At 38.3% G+C, this 21,272-nt stretch overlaps 2 protein-coding genes across 2 annotated transcripts; both read left to right on the forward strand.

The window, feature by feature from the left end:
- The first annotated feature begins 15,394 nt into the window (after positions 1-15,394).
- On the forward strand, positions 15,395-17,218 carry LOC127849177 (uncharacterized). Its single transcript, XM_052381897.1, has one exon. It carries the CDS (start codon positions 15,395-15,397, stop codon positions 17,216-17,218), a length of 1,824 nt encoding a protein of 607 aa, XP_052237857.1.
- A 35-nt stretch (positions 17,219-17,253) lies between these two features.
- On the forward strand, positions 17,254-19,887 carry LOC127849178 (uncharacterized). Its single transcript, XM_052381898.1, has one exon. The coding sequence runs from the start codon at positions 17,254-17,256 to the stop codon at positions 19,885-19,887; it is 2,634 nt and encodes an 877-aa protein (XP_052237858.1).
- The last annotated feature ends 1,385 nt before the right edge of the window (positions 19,888-21,272 follow it).

The following is a 21,272-nucleotide window of genomic DNA, read 5'->3' on the forward strand; positions in this document are numbered from 1 at the left end:
TTGTTATAACTTTGGTATGCTTGGACCTAGAGTCTTGAAACTTGACATGAAGGTTGGCCATAACTAGTTAGTAACCACTGGTCATTTCAAGGTCATTCATTTGAAGGTCAAGGTCACTGTGACCTTGAATGTAAAAATGTTAAAGTTCTTATTTCATGGTATAACTTTGGTATGCTTGGACCTAGAGTCTTCAAACTTGACATGAAGGTTGGCCAGGATTAACAGATGACCACTGGTCATTTCAAGGTCATTCATTTGAAGGTGAAGGTCACTGTGACCTTCAATATAAAAATGTTAAAGTTGTTATAACTTTGGTATGCTTGGACCTAGAGTCTTGAAACTTGACATGAAGGTTGGCCAGAACTAGTAAGTAACCACTGGACATTTCAAGGTCATTCATTTGAAGGTCAAGGTCACTGTGACCTTGAATGTAAAAATGTTAAAGTTGTTATAACTTTGGTATGCTTGGACCTAGAGTCTTGAAACTTGACATGAAGGTTGGCCAGAACTAGTAAGTAACCACTGGACATTTCAAGGTCATTCATTTGAAGGTCAAGGTCACTGTGACCTTGAATGTAAAAATGTTAAAGTTCTTATTTCATGTTATAACTTTGGTATGCTTGTACCTAGAGTCTTCAAACTTGAAATAAAGATTGGCCAGTACTAGAAGATGACCACTGGTCATTTCAATGTCATTCATTTGAAGGTCAAGGTCACTGTGACCTTAAATGTTAAAATGTTAAAATTGTTATAACTTTGGTATGCTTGGACATAGAGTCTTCAAACTTGACATGAAGGTTTGCAAGCACACTTAGATGACCACTGGTCATTTCAAGGTCATACATTCTAATGTCTTTGAGTGGACTGAAGGCTACCCCGCCAAGTGAAACCACAGACTATCATTCAAGCTTGGATCATATTTATGTGTCCAATCTATCTGCTAGAACTGGTGTGATAGAAACCTTTTGGAGTGATCATAAGGCTGTCTGGATTTCTGTGTAGGTATGTGAAAGCAAAACAATAAATAGTATTATTTCATCTAAGTTTATTTTCTTACATTTGATAATGAAATTGATGGAAACTTCAAACAATATGTTACTAATTTGCTAATAAAAAAATTGAGATCAAACTTTCCTAATTGTCAATTCAAGTTCATATTTGTGACCTTAAATGTTATTGTTGTTCATGTATATGCATGCATTCAAAACATAACACAAGGTTTGCTCATGCCTTGAAAAGTACTTACATTTCATTTTGACCTTTGAACAATATTTCAGTAATTTAAGTATTGCATTGACAAAAACACGAAAGGTACTTTCCTGTCATTTAAATAAAAAATCCGGCTTCAATGCGGTCATCTCCGACCGCGGAACTCTTGTCTTAAGTGTTTTATTTAATACTGCAATAGTTTGGCATCGAAAATTACATCAAAATAACATCCTTATGTCAATTTTTTTTGAGGAATACCAAAAATACATGCATGTTTTTAGTAAGTAAAGAAATACAAAACATTGTAATTTTTAACTTAAGTGAAAATATTTAAGAAATGACTTAAGATGTTTCTGGAATACGACCCCAGGTCACTAGTTTGATTGAAAGAAAAAAACTTTAAAACACTCGTGAGGCCACATTTTTTGACACATATTCATGAAACTTGATCAGAATGGCCTGATGAACACTACCGGCCTCAGGTGAGCACTGAAACCTTTCGCCCACTTGGTGCTGATTATATCCTCTCTTTTTTCATTCAACTTAATACATAAATTACTGATGAATTCGGGGATTATTATAATATCTATATTATTGTATATACTTAATAATTTGTTGATTTTATTTTGTTAAGTGCATCATTTGCAATTGCTTCGATGTTTAAGTTAATGCCATTTGTGCTATATATAGCCACTATGAACACAACAAAACAAATTCACATTATTTTTTATGCGCCTGAAGGGTGGCTTATAGTTTTTGAACTGTCGGTTAGTTTGTCCGTCTGTCTGTCTGTCCGTCAATCAGTCTGAACGTCCGTCCGAAAACATTATCACTGGTCATAACTTTTGCAATATTGAAGATAGCAACTTCGTATTTGGCATGCATGTGCATCTCATGGAGCTGCACATTTTGAGTGGTGAAAGGTCAAGGTCATCCTTCAAGGTCAAAGATCAAATATATGGCTACAAAGCTGCGCAGAAAGGGGCATTGTGTTTCTGACAAACACATCTTTTGTGTTTTTTTTTAAATAGTGATTTCAAGTTTTCTTTTACGAAGTGTAAAACCACCCTTGAAAAAGACTTGAATTTGAGATCCACATTTTTTTAAATTAAATTATTCATTACCTTTGTGGAGCGTTGTTTCTTTTTTGAATTTACATTGTATTAATTTCCCAGGCAACAAATGAAATTGTTTATTGTTAACAACTTAAATGAAATGAAGAAATGAAGAACATAATGCTATTAATGTGATGCTTATTGTTTCCTTGTTCTTTTTTAGCTCATCTATTTTTTGGGGAAAAAAAATGAGCTATTGTCATCACCTTGGCGTCGGCGTCAGCATTGGGGTCGGCGTCCGGTTAAGTTTTGTGTTTAGGTCCACTTTTCTCATAAAGTTTCAAAGCTATTGCATTCAAACTTGGAACACTTACTTACTATCATGAGGGGACTGGGCAGGCAAAGTTAGATACTAACTCTGGCATGCATTTTGACAGAATTATGTGCCCTTTTTATACTTAAAAAATTGAAAATTTGGTTAAGTTTTGTGTTTAGGTCCACTTGTCTCATAAAGCATCAAAGCTATTGCATTCAAACTTGGTACAATTACTTAATATCATGGGGGGAATGGGCAGACAAAGTTAGATAACTCTGGCATGCATTTTGACAGAATTATGTGCCCTTTTTATACTTAGAAAATTGAAAATTTGGTTGAGTTTTGGGTTTAGGTCCACTTTATTCCTAAAGTATCAAAGTATTATGTAACTCTGACTGGCATTTTGACAGAATTATGGCCCCTTTATACTTAAAAAATTGAAAATTTCGTTAAGTTTTGTGTTTTGGGCCGCTTTACTCCTAAAGTATCATAGCTACAATGTATTGCTTTCAGACTTGGAACACTCACAAACTATCATAAGGGGACTGTATGGAACATAAATCTGGGTGTCATTTTGACGGAATTATGGCCCTTTTTTGACTTAGTAACTTTAAATATAGGGTTAAATTTTGTGTTTACATCCACTTTACTTCTAAAGTATCAAGGCTATTGCTTTTAAACTTCAAATACTTTCATACTATCATGAGGGTACTGTACCTGGCAAGTTGAATTTTACCATGACCTTTGAATGACCTTGACTCTCAAGGTCAAATATTTAAATTTTGCTAAAATTGCCATGACTTCGTTATTTATGATCAGATTTGATTGATACTTTGACAAAACAACTCTTACATGACATACTACAATAGACTCCACCCAAACCATCCCCCATGCTCCCCCCCAATTGCCCCCCCCCCCATAAAGTAGTGGGGGACATATTGTTTTTGCCCTGTCTGTTGGTTGGTTGGTTGGTCTGTCTGTCTGTTTGCGCCAACTTTAACATTTTGCAATAACTTTTGCTATATTGAAGAAAGCAGAAAAACCTTGTTAACACTGTAGAAGTCACATTTCATGTCCAATCTTCATGTAACTTTGTCAAAATGTTTGTCTTAATGATATCTTGGTTGAGTTCATAAGTGGTTCCGAACCGTTGAAAAACATGGCCGCCAGTGAGTGGGCAGTTTTCCTTATTTGGCTTTAGAAACACTCTAGAAGTCACAATTTTTGCCCAATCATCATGAAAGTTGGTCAAAACATTGGTTAAATTGATGTCTCGGAAGAGTTGGAAAATGGTCGAGATTGGTGAAAAAACATGGCCGCCAGTGGGCGGGGCATTTTTCTCTATTTGTATATAGTGGTAGTTTTCCCAATTTGGCTATAGAGAAACCTTGTAAACACTCTAGAAGTCACAATTTTTGCCCAATCATCATGAAAGTTGATCAAAACATTGGTTTTATTGATATCTCGGATGAGTTTGAAAATGGTCAGGATCGGTGAAAAAACATGGCCGCCATTTGGCGGGGCATTTTTCTCCATATGTATATAGTGAAAATATGTGAACACAGTAGAAGTCACATTTTTGGCCCAATTTTCATGAAATTTGATGAGAACATTTGTTTCCTTGATACGAGAGTTGAGTTCAAAAATGGTTCCGGTCAGTTGAATAACATGGCTGCTAGGAGGGGGGCAGTTTTCTCATTATGCCCCCCCCCCCTTTCGAAGAAGAGGGGGTATATTGTTTTGCTCATGTTGGTCCGTCCGTCCACCAGATGGTTTCCGGATGATAACTCAAGAGCGCTTATGCCAAGGATCATGAAACTTCATAGGTACATTGAGCATGACTCGCAGATGACCCCTATTGATTTTCAGGTCAATAGGGTCAAAGGTCAAGGTCACCATGGCCGGAAATAGTAAAACGGTTTCCGGATGATAACTCAAGAACACTTATGCCTAGGATCATGAAACTTCATAGATACATTGATCATGACTCGCTGATGACCCCTATTGATTTACAGCTCACTAGGTCAAAGGTCAAGATCACGGTGACCCAAAGCAGAAAAATGGTTTCCGGATGATAACTCAAGAACGCTTATGCCTAGGATCATGAAACTTCATAGATACATTGATCATGACTCGCAGATAACCCCTATTGATTTTCAGGTCACTAGGTCAAAGGTCAAGGTCACAACTCGAAAAAGTAAAATGGTTTCCGGATGATAACTCAAGAACGCTTAGGCCTTGGATCATGAAACTTCATAGGTACATTGATCATAACTTGTAGATGATCCCTATTGATTTTCAGGTCACTAGGTCAAAGGTCAAGGTCACGATGACCCGAAATAGTTAAATGGTTTCCGGATGATAACTCAAGAATGTTTAGGCCTAGGATCATGAAACTTCATAGGTACATTGATCATGACTTGTAGATGACCCCTATTGATTTTCAGATCAAAGGTCACGGTCATGGTCACCGGAAATAGTAAAATGGTTTCCAGATGATAACTCAAGAATGCTTATGTCTAGGATCATGAAACTTCATAGGTACATTGATCATGACTCGAAGATGACCCCTATAGATTTTCAGGTCACTAGGTCAAAGGTCAAGGTCATGGTGATCTGATTTAGTAAAATGGTTTATGGATCATAACTCAAGAACGCTTATGCCTAGGTTCATAAAACTTCATTGGTATATTGATTATGACTGGCAGATGACCCCTATTAATTATCAGGTCACTAGGTCAAAGGTCAAGGTCACAGTGCCAAAAAACGTATTCACACAATGGCTGTCAAGGTCACGGTGACTCAACTTAGAAGAATGGTTTCGGGATTATAACTCAAGAATGCTTACGCCTAGGATCATGAAACTTCATAGGTACATTGATCATGACTCGCAGATGAAATAATGATGAAACTTGACCAGGATGTTTGTCTGGACAATATCTAGGTCAAGTTTGACATTTGGTAAATATTGAATGAGAACTCCTCTCAGGTGAGCCAACTAGGGCCATCTTGGCCCTCTTGTTTGATTGAAGTATTGAGATAGTTCCCTTCACCTTTAAAAAGAAAAATAGATGAGCAGTCTGCATCTGCAAGGCGGTGCTCTTGTTTTAACCCTTTACCACTGAGATACGTATTATGACTCGTTTGTTGTCCCTCAGAAAGTTTAATTTAAATGAACACCGTTCTTTCTAGATTCAAATTTTAAAGGCTTCATTTCTGATCCCAAGATACTGATGAGCGAGTTTGTCATTGGCTGTTATGGTTTTATGCTGTTTGCACAACGCCATTTTTTTTTTTTTACTTTGCTTATGAGTTGGAAAGGTTTAACAAAGCTTATTTTAAGAGGTTATTTTGAGTCTGTATAATAATGCCTGATTTCTGTGGTGCATTTTTTGTTCAAAATCAATTTAACACACAATTTTCATGCATATACATTTTCAACGCTCAAATAGTTTTAAGTTTTTATTATAGCATGCAGTTTGTCCATGTGAGCAAGGAACAATAATTTAAGTTGAATATGCACACAAACTAGAGTTTCGTGAATATAACAAATATATTGGTTGCTATCTTCACAAAATTATTTTCTGCTACAGGTATTTCTATTTGGTTACTGTAGCACAAAAAGTGGTCAGTGTATTGAAAAGATGATTGGTGCATAAACTCTTGACTGCCGGTATTGTACATGTATTGTAGACCAAAACCTATTATAAAGATAAAAACGGCCAAATTTATGTCAAGTGAAAAGTGTGAAATAAATGAATGGCTGATATTTCTTAGGAAATAGAGATTTTTAGTTAGGTTGATCATAAAGCACATTTTGGTTATTGAGTTTTCTTTTGATTATCTATCAGCATCTGTTGATTGTTTAATCTTTTAACAAAAAAAACTTTCACAATTGGTCATTATATTATACAGCACCGGTTTTTCATAATGTGGATGTGATTTTTCAACAATATTTGGTAATGAAATTGATATTTCATTTTACAACACACATTTCTGATAGAATATTCTTTGGTTGTTAAACCTTGAGCAATAATCATATTTTTAATTGTTATTGAACGTGTAATAACACATATATGTTTATTCCCGCATTGATGAATTGTATGAAAATGTGTTTGTTTCACTAATGCCTTTCGATTTTTATTTTTGCCATTTATAGCTTTATGAATGATTCAATGCCTACTGTCATAATTCTTTAAGAGAATTGTTATTTGTAGATACCATGTACTGGTATATTAATTCTGTTGGGAAAACATGTGTGCTTTGCTTTCTGCATAACAGTTTATTGAAAGGTGTCGTAAGACAATGTAAATTGATATTGCATTTATTTCATTGTTATTTTACAACTAAAATGTACATACATGTGAAAAACAAGACTGAATGTATAAATTAAACAGAAATTACTATTTTTCTGTCTTTCATGCTTTGTTGAGGTCTGAACTTATGTATCTCATAGAGCAATTTTAGGAAGATGCAACAGTTTAAACTCAACTCCGTTAATGTGTTACTGAAATGGATTTAAAATCATTTCAGTTTGTGAATTGCTCATATACAGTTCTTTTCACACATTCGTCTTTGTAGAGATGCAGAAATGTTCATTAAATGTACATTCAATCTTATTCTGTCGTGTGTTGTCTGTGCCATATAGAAATTACAAACTCAGTGAATAGTCTTGCCTTGACAAAGGAAATACACTTAAAACAAGGCTATTGTCAAGCAATATGGTCCCCTACCGGCTCCACCATTGTCAGAAATTCAACCATTTTCAGAATTATTATTTTTTGTTTCCATAGCGACCACAATTTTTGATGAGGAACAAAATGAAATGACATGCATAATGTCCATATTGCCATCTATCCATGTTGCAAGTTTCATGAAAAAATATTAAGAACTTTTAAAGTTATCGCAGGATCCAGAAAAGTGTGCAGGATCCACCATTTTCAGCAGTATTTCTAGTCTATTTGTTGCCATAGCAACCCGAATTCTTGACGTAGGAACAAAATGAAATGACATGCATAATCTCCATATTGCCAGCTGTCCATGAAGATTCATGAAAAAATATGAAGAACTTTAAAAGTTATCGCAGGATCCAGAAAAGTGTGACAGACTGACGGACAGACGGACACACAGAGCGAAAGCCATAAGTCCCCTCCGGTGAAACCGGTAGGGACAATGAAATGATGGTTTTCAGTGTGAAGAAATGTAAGAAAAATGTTTATCTCGTGATGTTTGAAACTGGCTGCCAAATAACGAGCGATACAAATAACAATAATGTAACGATCCAATGGAAGTCCTCAGTCGAAATGATTCATGTCAACTTGAATGTGTCTTGCTGGAGCGGTATGTCCGCATGTTTTACACTGTTATGAATGTGAAAAACACTATAATTAACAATAAAACACTGTGTTTATTGACTAAATATACGCATTAAAACCATGTCAAATTATGTTTTTATGCTCCCGGTAGGGTGGCATATAACAGTTGAACAGTCCGTCTGTCCGTATGCCTGTCTGTCCGTCCGAAATCTTAAAACTTTTGCAATATTGAAGATAGCATTTTGATATTTGGCATGCATGTGTATCTCATGGAGCTGCACATTTTCTGTGGTGAATCCTTCAAGGTCAAAGGTAAAAAAATCAAGTCCAAGGGAAGTAACAAGCTTTAAAGGGAGATAATTTCTATTAATCATTTGGCAGGTACAGATCATTTTCACAAGGGAAGTAATATTTTTTAAAGGGATATAATAAAAAAAATAAAGCAGCGCAGTAGACGGCATTGTGTTTCTTACAAACACATCTCATGTTCTTAATAATAATGACTTGTCAGTGCACATTATCATGTGTTCAGGTTTGTTTTTGAATTTGTACACTTTTTGCGCCAGCTCAAATTCACAAACATAACCCCATATATATTCATGCAATAGGTCCATTCGTAGTGTAAACGAGTTTGTTTTTTATGCCCCCTCCCCCCCCTTCGAAGAAGAGGGGGTATATTGTTTTGCACATGGCGGTCGGTCCGTCCACCGAATGGTTTCCGGATGATAACTCAAGAACGCTTACGCCTAGGATCATGAAACTTCATAGGTACATTGATCATGACTCGCAGATGACCCCTATTGATTTTCAGGTCACTAGGTCAAAGGTCAAGGTCACAGTGACTAGAACCAGTAAAATGGTTTCCGGATAACTCAAGAACGCTTACGCCTAGGATCATGAAACTTCATAGGTACATTGATGATGACTTGCAGATGACCCCTATTGATTTTTAGGTCACTAGGTCAAAGCTCAAGGTCACGGTGTCTCGACATAGAAAAATGGTTTCCGGATGATAACTCAAGAACGCTTACGCCTAGGATTATGAAACTTTATAGGTACATTGATCATGACTCGCAGATGACACCTATTGATTTTCAGATCACTAGGTCAAAGAACAAGGTTACAGTGACTCGAACCAGTTAAATGGTTTCCGGATGATAACTCAAGAACGCTTACGACTAGGATCATGAAACGTATTGACCCCTATTGATTTTCAGGTCACAAGATCAAAGGTCAAGGTCACAGTGACAAAAACGTATTTACACAATGGCTTCCACTACAACTGACAGCTCATATGGGGGGCATGCATGTTTTACTAACAGACCTTGTTTCATTATCCCCGCCGATTTTTTTTTTGGAGGGGATATAGTAATTGATCCTGTCTGTCCGTCTGTCCGTCCGTCCGAAACTTTGTCCGGAGCATAACTCCAAATCCAATAACTTCAATGGATTTACTTGAAACTTGAAATATAAACAGATGGCAACTGGGAGAAGTGCAGTGACCAAGAACCATAACTCTTATCTACCTTAGTTTTTGAATTATCTCCCCTTTTTTTAAATTTTGAAGTTAATGTTTGTCCAGAGCATAACTTTAAATCTACTGAAGGGATATACTTGAAACTTTAAATATAAACAGATGGCAAGTAGGAGAAGTGCAGTGACTAAGAACCATAACTCTATCTACCTTAGTTTTTGAATTATCTCCCTTTATTAAATTTCAAGGTAATTTTTTGTCCGGTGCATAACTCTAAATTTACTGAAGGGATTTACTTGAAACTTAAAATATAAACAGATGGCAAGTAGAAGTGCAGTGACTAAGAACCATAACTCTTATCTACCTTAGTTTTTGAATTATCTCCCTTTATTTAATTTCAAGGTAAATTTTTGTCCGGAGCATAACTCTAAATCTACTGAAGGGATTTACTTGAAACATAAAATATAAACAGATGGCAAGTAGGAGAAGTGCAGTGACTAAGAACCATAACACTATCTATCTTAGTTTTTAGCTCACCGGAGCGATAGCTCAGGGTGAGCTATTGTGATCACTCAGTGTCCGGCGTCCGTCCGTCCGTCTGTCTGTCTGTAAACAATTTGTAAACATCTTCTTCTACTAAACCATTGAGCCAATTTCAACTAAATTTCATGTGGAGCATCCCTAGGTCATGGGACAAAAGAATTGTTAAAAAAAATTTGATCACATAACCAAGATGGCCGCCATGACCATATATGGTCAAAACCTTAAAAAATCTTCTTGTCAGAAACCGCTCATCAGATTTTCAAAAAATTTCACAGGGATGACCTTTGAAGGCTCCCCTGAAAAAGTTGTTCAAAGAAATTTGATTCGTCAAAAAACATGGCCGCAGTAGCTCGTTGAACTTTGCATGTTTATTCATTTTTGCCTATTTAGTGAAAACTTTCAAAAATCTTCCACATTTTTTATCCGATCCTTTCCAAATGTGCACAGTGTCTTTATATCAATGAGGACACGAACCCTACAAAAAATGAGCATTATTGGTCCATGAAGTACAGAATTACCTCCCCTTGAATTGAGAAAATGGTGTTTATGCAATAAAGTCCAAATTTTTCATCCAATTCTTTCCAAACTTGTTTATATATCAGATTAAACAGAATAAAATTTTCTTTATTATGGTTTTTCTTTCATGAAAATCCATAAAGGATAAGTGTTATTAATCGTTGCTTAATTAATGAACAATGCGAATTATCGGTATTGATTTTTTTCCTGACATGCCGTCCCAGATATTAACCGCTTTCAGCTGTGGACTGTGCATCAATACATCACCGTGTTATTGACCTGAAAAATTCATACGCAGTCGGCATTAACACCGGTCATCGAGACAAATTACTGATGTGAAAACAAATCGTAAACAAATCGTACATCGTAGAGGATTAAATAAAGAATTACATCTGATTAAAGATTAAAGATTGCTGCCGATTTAAGGTAGTGCACCTCTAATGATTTCCCGCGATTTCTTCGAAGGTTGAAGAGCCTACTATTAGGTGCCGTAGCATAGTGGTTAAGGCGATATACTAGAAATCTTTTGGGATATTCCCGCGCAGGTTCGAATCCTGCCGACGACGTATACTTTTTTGCGACGCGTTTTATTTATTTTCTTACGTAATTTGATTTAATATGGCATATAAGCTATATTTATTGTTAAATATGTTGCAATTTTTATGCACATTTTTCAATTATTAAAATTAAAACAACGTTATGGCGAAATTGGGTGATTTACTGTTGAAAATACGAACCATGCATGTTGCATTTTTATTTTTATTTCAAAAAGTAAACGGTAAATCTGTCTAGTTCTTGGTATTTTTGCTGTATATAGTGTTTCTATAAAAACTAAGTTTAAAATATGACTTAAATGATACTATTTTGAATTTTATGACACTTTGTTTTTAACCGACCCAATTTTTACTTGGCTGAAATCACTTACATTTCATGGTGCTCTTCCATAGATAAAAATTTGTAAAAAATAAATGTCTGTAAAAGAATACTTATTTCATCTTGTTTAAACTTTAAACACCTTTACAGCATCTGTACACACCAACTGCATGCCCATATTTGGAAATTTGAATGAATTATGGAACTTTTATATTCCCCAGGGGTGAAAATAAACTGGACAAAAGCCGAGCGTGGGGGTGGTTTTGAAAAAATCGGTATATTTTTTTAAAAAGCATGGAAAGCCTACCTACAAATTTGCATGTAGTTCAGTGAAATGATGCTGATTAAGAAAATAATTAATTAGATTATATTTGGATATGTGCCCATTAGAGGTGCACTACCTTAAATCAATTTGAGTACTTTTTGCATATATTTGATGCCGAATGGGAAGCTGTGTTTAGACTTAAGTTGAGAAAAATGGCAACGAGATACTTGCCTGTTGGTAGCTAAAGAAACTTCAGCGTACAGTTTATAATGGGTGGCCATTCCCCGCTGTAGTCTACGGGCGGGTAGTGAACTGGTTGAGAAAAGTGGAAGCTTTGTGGAAAAGCGGTTTGAGAAGTTTTTAAGAAAACCCTGAATTATCAGTCTTGTGGGAAGAAGGCATTGCGTCTCCACGCAGAGGGCCCTTATCACATAACGAATATAAGAACCATCAAGACCAACCAGGTAGGGTTTTTATTTTTTTAAACTAACACCCCGAATTTGGTCGTATTTTCTGTTGCTAAAGTTTACTGTTTAGGTTGTTTTGCATAAAAAATCGGCAAGATAGATCTAGCAAATTTGCCAATTTTTTTATTAATAACGTATGATTCATTGATTGTGAGCTTTTAAAACATTTTGACCTTTGAATAAAGCATAAATCAGGAAAAGAATTTAACAGTAATTGAAAATACGATCAAATACGCCATTTTTGCTGACTGGGACAGGTCTTTTTTAGTTAAATAAAATGTTTTATTGTCCCCAACATATGAGCCCAGCAGCAAGAAATGTTTTTTTTTTTACTTTTTGTAAAACAAATATGGGCAACCTACCGTAATCCAAATTCGCCGACACCTTAATTCGACGATGTTCTATTTTTATCGATTAAATGGATGATTATTGTCTTGGAATCATTTCAAAGTAATACAGCCGAGTTTAAAATTATTATTTTGTGCTATCAAACATTCATTATTTCTTAAATTATTTGCTAAATATTGCTTCATGTAACCGTTACATCGTCAAATTTGGGTCACACCAGGATACAATTATTTAGCATTCAAACAACGATTGGGATAAAAACTAGGGGAACCCATGCTGAAATTTTCAATTTTAACTGTTTAGCAGAAGCCACCATACCCAATTTTCTTAGGTGTATGTGGAGGCTTCTGGCAGCATGATTCTGTGAATATAAATGGTGACATTTGATTCTGCATTAATTAAACATGTATTATTGACTTTTTTAAAGTATGTGTGAAAAATATAATTTGTAACCACTGTTACAGGTTTTATCTGGTTCTTCAAAAGCAACACCTGCAGTCGAGTCCATGCCAGACAGAGGGTGCATGTGAATGAATTGCCTTTTGACTAACTTTGTGTTCTTTATCAAATACATGAAGATTTTTAAATATATGTGTATGTTGTTTTTTTTAAGAAAATAGAATCACCAGAACAGGTACAGGCACCCTTTAAATGTGTCGAATCCAGGAGCTTCTGGGGGCCTCTGGCCCCCTTGTCCCTGGACCCACCGAGGGCCCTGCGGCCCCCTGGCCCCCAGCTTTAAGTTCAGGATTTTCAAAATATCCAACTTTGACCCCTGCAAATGCTTTGCTAAAACTTTGGCTACAGTTTCTAAAATTTGGCTACACAAAATTCCATTTGGCTAAAATGTTGGCCACAGAAATTTTTGGGCAAGAGGAGCCCTGTTTGGATTGTATTTGGGTCATCTGGGGTCAGCAACTAGGCCCTAGGTCAAATAATAGAAAAACCTTGTGTAGACTATAGAGGTCACAGTTTTCATCAGATTTTATTGAAATATAGTCAGAATGTTTGTCTTGTTAAAATCTGGATTGGGATTGACTTTGGGTCATCTAGGGTCAAAAACTAGGTCAGATTAAAAAAACAAACTTTTGTAGACAGTAGAGGTCACAGTTTTCATTAAATCTTTATGAAATTTGGCCAGAATATTAATCTTGATGAAATCTGGGTTGGGATTGTATTAGGGTCATCTGGGGTCAAAAACTAGGTCAAATCATAGAAAAACTTTGTGAAGACAATAGAGGTCATAGTTTTCATATGATCTTAATGAAATATGGTCAGAATGTTTATCTTGATAATATCTGATTTTGGATCGTATATGGGTCATCTGGGGTCAAAAATTAGGTCACCGGGCAAATTCTAGTAAAGCCTTGTGTAGATGAAAGAGGTCACAGTTTTCATCACGTCTTAATGAAATTTTGTCAGAATGTATTAATTAATGAAATTTGGCTTGGGATTGTATATGGGTCTAATAAAATTTAAGTTCGTGAAGCAAGGTTAGTCAGGTGAGCGATTCAGGGCCATCATGGCCCTCTTGTTTAATTATCTCCCTTTTTTAATTACAAAGTAAATTTTTGTCCGGATCAAAACTCTAAATCTACTGAAGGGATTTACTTGAAGCTACAAATATAAACAGATGGCAAGGAGGAGAAGGGCAGTGAACATGAACCATAACTCTTTAAACCATAGTTTTTTTCCCCCTTTCGAAGAAAAGGGGGCATATAGTGATCCGACTGTCCGTCTGTCTGTCCTTCTTTCCGTCACACTTTGCGTTTAGGTTTCAAAAAATGCTCATAACTTCTATGTCCCTTGAGATATAACCTTCATATTTGGTATGCATGTGTATATGGACAAGGCCTTTCTATACGCACACACATTTTTACCCCTGTGACCTTAACCTTGAACTTAGGGTCCGCGTTTAGATTTTGAAATCTGCGTTTAGGTTTCGAAAAATGCTCATAACTTCTATGTCCCTTAAGATATAACCTTCATATTTGGTATGCATGTGTATATGGACAAGGCCTTTCCATACCCACTGTTGTGAATGTAACGTAACGTTATTTGCCGCGCCGCGCTTAAGTGTATTACGTCCCTGACATCACGCCATTTTTGTTGTTGTTTATATACGTCATTGTTTATATTTGAATCTGAAGTAAAAGGAAGAACCTGAACGCACAACGCTTTGTACCTCTATTATCCCACACGATCGCGATATTGGTGCCGTTACAAAAAAATGAATCTACAGAAAATACAGATACAGAGAGAGGGTCACCGCCGTTTCATTGAGAAATATTTGGAGAAAATCGAACAATCTAAGGAGAACGATTCATTGACCGATTTTCACGCTATTCTCAAAGCTATCGAAGCGAAAGTCACGATTCTAGAGACACTGAATGAGAAAATACTTTCACAGACGGAGATAGATAGATTAGAGGAAGAAATTTTTCAAACAGACACGTATTCAGCGGAACTGGATATCCAGCTGTGTCGCTTACGAGCTTTCCGAGATCAACAGGAAAAGAGAGCAGCCCCGCATACTACCGACCTACCACGAGATGACCAGAGAAATTCATGTAATCAGCAGAGCAACAACAATGGTTTGAACCCGGACGCTTCTTCTTTCTTTCCCAACAGAACTGTAAGTTACAATTCTAATAATTCAGTCAGTAGCAATTCGACGCAATTTTACAGGCTACCTAAAATTGCATTACCAAGTTTTAGTGGAGATATATTGCGATGGCAATCCTTTTGGGATTCATATGAGTCTACCATTCACATGAACGCTAATCTGACCGATGTCCAGAAATTCACGTATCTCAAATCCCAACTTGAAGGAAATGCCGCACGAGTTATTGAAGGTTTTGCCATGACTAACGCAAATTATGCACGTGCTATAGATCTACTGAAGGAAAGGTATGGCCAACAACATAAAATCATACACGCTTCCATGCAGGCTCTATTACAACTACCCGCCCCGTCCAGTAAAGTGTCCAGTTTGAGAACTTTTCATGATAAAATGGAGACCTACATTCGGAGTTTAGAAGCTATGGGTCAGAGTCAAGACACTTACGGTAGTTTGCTAGTCCCAGTTGTTATAGATAAGATGCCAGTTGAAATTAAGAAGCAGTTAGCTCGTGAAAAGGGAGATAACAGTGGGTTACTAGAAGATCTGCGTCGTGCAATCAATAGGGAGATTGGAATCCTAGAAACAGGTAACATCCGTAGCGAACCGGAAGTAGAGGAGTTCAGCGCAACAGCGTCATTTCATACAGGAGCGAAATATAGGAAACCCCCCACGCCCACAAATCCCGCCACCCCCAATTACCCAAGACCCTCAACCGGAAGTTCATCACACAGACCCGAGATAAAGTGCGCCTTTTGTGATAGTGACCACAAATCCCATGAATGTAAAACCCACCCAGATGCAGAATCCCGTCTGAAAATAGTAAAAGAGAAACACTTGTGTTTTAACTGTTTAGGCACTCACCAAGTAGCTAAATGCGGTTCAAGGAGACGATGCCAATTCTGCCAGCGAAAACACCATACGGCAATTTGCAAATCAGGAGAAAAGGACAACCAGACGAAAAACGCCGAGACTGCATCGCCGGAAACAGCCGTACTTCATTCATGCACGAGCCTTCCAGACAAGGATGTATTGTTAAAAACTGCCATAGCAACCGTATCGTCTGTGAAAGTACAGACTGAAGCAAACATCTTATTCGATCAGGGTGCCCAGAAGTCGTTCATTACGGAACAATTGGCACAGGAACTTGAACTCCCTATACAAGGCACAGAAACTATATACTTATCGTCGTTCGGGAGCACTAGCAACAAAGCACAGCAAACAGATGTGGCTATAGTGAACGTTGTTACAGATAGAGGCCAGAAGATCCCGATACGAGTATTAATAGTACCTACCATTTCAACGCCCCTCAACCAGAGATACCAACAATCAGTGTCCGATTTACCGTATCTACAAGGTCTTAAACTCGCCCATCCAGTTACAGGAAACTCCATATTTACAATTTCGATGCTGATAGGTGCAGACTTTTACTGGGATATCGTTGAAGATCACATAGTACGTGGAAATGGACCCACCGCTGTGAGATCAAAGATCGGCTACCTGTTATCGGGACCTTTCCAAGCACAAAACAACCGAGCTACAGATCACGTGTTCAATGTAATGGCGTCGCCTATGACAACGGACGTATTAGAACGTTTTTGGAATCTGGAGAGTATGGGAGTTACTCAGAGCGACGAGAATATAGACAAGACACGCTATTTCAAGGATTACCAGACTTCATCCATAGAATACGAGAACGGACGGTACACTGCCAAATTACCTTGGAAACTAGACCACTCGCCCCTCCCTAGTAACTACGACATAGTGAAAGCAAGAACCGAGAGTACTCTGAGAAGACTACGTAGAGAGCCCCATCTACTCCAGAAATATGACGAAATCATTGCTGAACAGGAACGACGTGGTTTTATTGAGAGAATTGATAACGATACCCCACCCACAGGACAACTCCACTACATTCCCCACCACCCAGTGAAAAAGGATTCAGCGACCACGCCCATTCGGATAGTATATGATTGCAGCTGCCGCACATCTACCCAGTTCCCATGCTTGAATGATTGTTTAGAGTCGACCCCACCCATGTTGAATGACCTTACCACCATACTAGTGAAATTCCGTCTCCATGGTTACGCCATCACAACAGACATTGAGAAAGCCTTCCTTCATGTCGGATTAAATGAAGGAGACCGAGACGCTACCAGATTTCTATGGACAAGCGATACTTCTAACCCCAACAGCCCATTACAAACTTACGTTTAAAGTCCGTGTTATTTGGTGCCACCTGCTCGCCATTCATGCTTAGTGCGACCATTTTGAAACATCTTGAAATAAACGAGCACGTGTCCGCAGCCAAGGTCATCGAGAAAGATATATACGTGGACAATATACTTTCAAGCTTCGAGAAAGAGTCAGATCTACTAACCTACTTCACAGAGTCCCGACGTTTGATGTCCAGCGCATGTATGAACCTCCGTTCATGGACCTCCAACAGTGAAACACTTAGATCCCGTGCAAAAAAAGAGAATGTGCTAGATACGGAAGAAGTTGTTAAGATACTTGGAATGAGATGGAACCCGGTCAAGGATGAAATATCATTTGCTGAAAGAAACATCCCAATCCTAGATGTCGTTACGAAGAGAACCATTCTAAAATACTCATCCCAGATCTATGGCCCCCTTGGTCTACTTAGCCCCGTGTCCGTCAGTGCAAAGATCTTACTTCAAGAACTATGGAAAGCCAAATATGACTGGGATACCGCTTTACCCGATCATATATGCGAGACCTGGAACCAGCTAGCTAAATCCCTCAACAGAGCTACAGATGTGAACTTTTCCCGACAATTCTTACCCGCAGTGAACAGTGAAACCAGTCTTCATATATTTGTAGATGCAAGCGTCAAATCCTACGGAGCAGCAGCCTACATTTGCGACCAATCACAATCTAGACTGGTAATGGCAAAGAACAGAGTAGCGCCACTAAAGGCATTAACCCTACCCCAACTTGAACTGATGGCAGCATTGATTGGAGCAAGACTTTCATCCCACCTACAAAAGTCCATACCCCCACAGAAAGTGACATTTTGGTCAGACAGCCAAATTGTACTCCACTGGCTAACTACATCCAAATCATTGAAACGCTTTGTCCAAAACCGAGTAGACGAAATCCACCAGCTAACAGATCAATCACCATGGACGTATTGCCCCACCCATGAAAACCCAGCAGATTTACTGACACGTGGTGTATCAGCAGATACCTACCTTGACAACCAGTTATGGAACGCCGGTCCGACATGGTTACCTCACTCAGAAGAATGGCCTACTTGGAAATACGACCAGTCAATTCTGCAGAAGACATCCGAAAGTGAAGACACGAGTTCTCAGCAGGCGACAAATGTGGTAACGTTAAATTGCACGGAGATCACGGGCGTTCATAGAGCCATCAACATAGAGAAGTACAGTACTTACCTGAAATTACTTCGCGTCACCGCTTATGTACACAGATTCATCCGCAACTGCAGAAGACCAAGAGATGAAAGACTAACCAACAGCTTGTCAGCAACAGAACTAAAAGAGGCAGAAGTTAAATGGCTGAGATCGTGTCAAACAACCAACTTTCAAGATGAAGTAGAAAATCGACAATCAAACAGTACCCGTTTACCGCTTGTTAAGCAACTTATATTGTACCTGGACCAGCAAGGATTACTTCGTTGTGGTGGTAGAATTCATAACGCCCCCTTGGAGTATGATGTCAAATTTCCCTACCTCTTACCAAAGAAACATGTACTGACCAAATTGATTGTGTTCGATGTCCACAAGAACCAACTTCATTCCGGAGTTAACAGCACCATTACACAGATCAGACAGAAGTACTGGATACCATCCATCCGCCAGTGTGTAAGATCGTTACTAAGGACATGTATACAGTGTACCAGAGTAACCGGAAGACCCTATGCAGCACCAGACCCACCTCCCCTCCCCAAAGTCAGAGTAAGCGAAGCCCTACCCTTCAGCGTCACAGGTGTAGATTTCACTGGCGCATTATTTGTAAAGAACGATACCGGAAGTGAAACGAAATGCTACATCTGCCTTTTTACATGCGCATCAACAAGAGCCGTCCATTTGGAAGTTGTACAAGACCTATCAACCGACTCGTTCCTTCAAGCGTTTCGGAGATTTGCCAGCCGGAAGTCGTTGCCCATGGTGATGATATCAGACAATGCTACGACTTATAATGCTGCTGCTAATCACCTTAAGAAGCTATTCAACTCCCAAGTCGTACAAGAGGAGCTCAGCAGAAAGGGAACAGAGTGGCGATTTATTCCCAAACGTGCACCATGGTACGGTGGTTTTTGGGAACGTCTCATAGGACTCACTAAGACGTCTCTAAAGAAGATCCTCGGAAGACGATACGTTTTCATGGAAACGTTGCAGACGATAGTGACTGAGATTGAAGCTGTTATCAACGATAGACCGCTAACGCACGTATCATCAAGCATCGACGACTTGGAGCCGTTAACGCCGTCACATCTTCTTTATGGCCGCAAGATGACGTCACTTCCGCATCACACACATTTACCCGACGATGAAATGACGCAAATTCAAAGTGACCAGACGACACTAACCAATCGGGCGAAGCAGCAGTCAGACATCATCGAACAGTTCTGGAGACGTTGGAAGTCGGAGTACTTAACTGCCTTAAGAGAGTTCCACACAACAACGGGCTCTAACGAGAAACGCATTCGGGTCGGAGATGTCGTGCAGATATACGATGAGGGACCACGTATCCGTTGGAAACTTGCTGTAGTCCTGGAGCTGATGACCGGAAATGATGGTTCAGTCCGTGCCGCGAAGATAAAGACGAAACGTGGAATAACAAATAGACCAATAGTGAAACTCTATCCATTAGAAACAGCCAGTGATGTTGAATAGAGAACATTTAAGTATTAAAGGTTAAACGCGCAATTGCGATTGAAATACCGAAATAGACAGTTGAGTGTACATGTAATTGAAATACGAGAGACACTTATTAAATTGTTGTTAAGAAACTGAGTGATAAACATTTGATATTCATTTCAAATTAACGTACATACTCGTGATCAAATTAGTATTTCTGCAATCTTACGATTATCACGAATGATTCAGGATTTCATAAGTAATGATACATATTCTCCTCTGATTGTTAATAATTGTAACTTTTCGCGGCCCCCAGAATGTTGTGAATGTAACGTAACGTTATTTGCCGCGCCGCGCGTAAGTGTATTACGTCCCTGACGTCACGCCATTTTTGTTGTTGTTTATATACGTCATTGTTTATATTTGAATCTGAAGTAAAAGGAAGAACCTGAACGCACAACGCTTTGTACCTCTATTATCCCACACGATCGCGATACCCACAAAAATATTTACCCCTGTGACCTTGACCTTGAACTTAGGGTCCCCGTTAAGGTTTCGAAATCTGCGTTTAGGTTTCGAAAAATGCTCATAACTTCTATGTCCCTTGAGATATAACCTTCATATGTGGTATGCATGTGTATATGGACAAGGCCTTTCCATACGCACACAAATTTTGACCCCTGTGACCTTGATCTTGAAGTTAGGGTCCACATTTAGGTTTCGAAATCTGCGTGTAGGTTTTGAAAAATGCTCATAACTTCTATGTCCCTTGAGAAATAACCTTCATATTTGGTATGCATGTGTATATGGACAAGGCCTTTCCATACGCACACAAATTTTGACCCCTGTGACATTGACCTTGAACTTAGGGTCCGCGTTTAGGTTTCGAAATCTGCGTTTAGGTTTCGAAAAATGCTCATAACTTCTATGTCCCTTAAGATATAACCTTCATATTTGGTATGCATGTGTATATGGACAAGGCCTTTCCATACCCACAAAAATATTTACCCCTGTGACCTTGACCTTGAACTTAGGGTCCCCGTTAAGGTTTCGAAATCTGCGTTTAGGTTTCGAAAAATGCTCATAACTTCTATGTCCCTTGAGATATAACCTTCATATGTAGTATGCATGTGTATATGGACAAGGCCTTTCCATACGCACACAAATTTTGACCCCTGTGACCTTGACTTTGAAGTAAGGGTCCACATTTAGGTTTCGAAATCTGCGTGTAGGTTTTGAAAAATGCTCATAACGTCTATGTCCCTTGAGAAATAACCTTCATATTTGGTATGCATGTGTATATGGACAAGGCCTTTCCATACGCACACAAATTTTGACCCCTGTGACATTGACCTTGAACTTAGGGTCCGCGTTTAGGTTTCGAAATCTGTGTTTAGGTTTCGAAAAAAGCTCATAACTTC

The sequence above is a fragment of the Dreissena polymorpha genome, chromosome 10 (assembly GCF_020536995.1).
Source record: "Dreissena polymorpha isolate Duluth1 chromosome 10, UMN_Dpol_1.0, whole genome shotgun sequence".
NCBI classification, from domain to species: Eukaryota; Metazoa; Mollusca; class Bivalvia; order Myida; family Dreissenidae; genus Dreissena; species Dreissena polymorpha.

Coding starts and splice junctions, on each gene's coding strand:
- LOC127849177 (XM_052381897.1), top strand. CDS start 15,395: ATGGAGACCTACATTCGGAGTTTAGAAGCTATGGGTCAGAGTCAAGAC.
- LOC127849178 (XM_052381898.1), top strand. CDS start 17,254: ATGCTTAGTGCGACCATTTTGAAACATCTTGAAATAAACGAGCACGTG.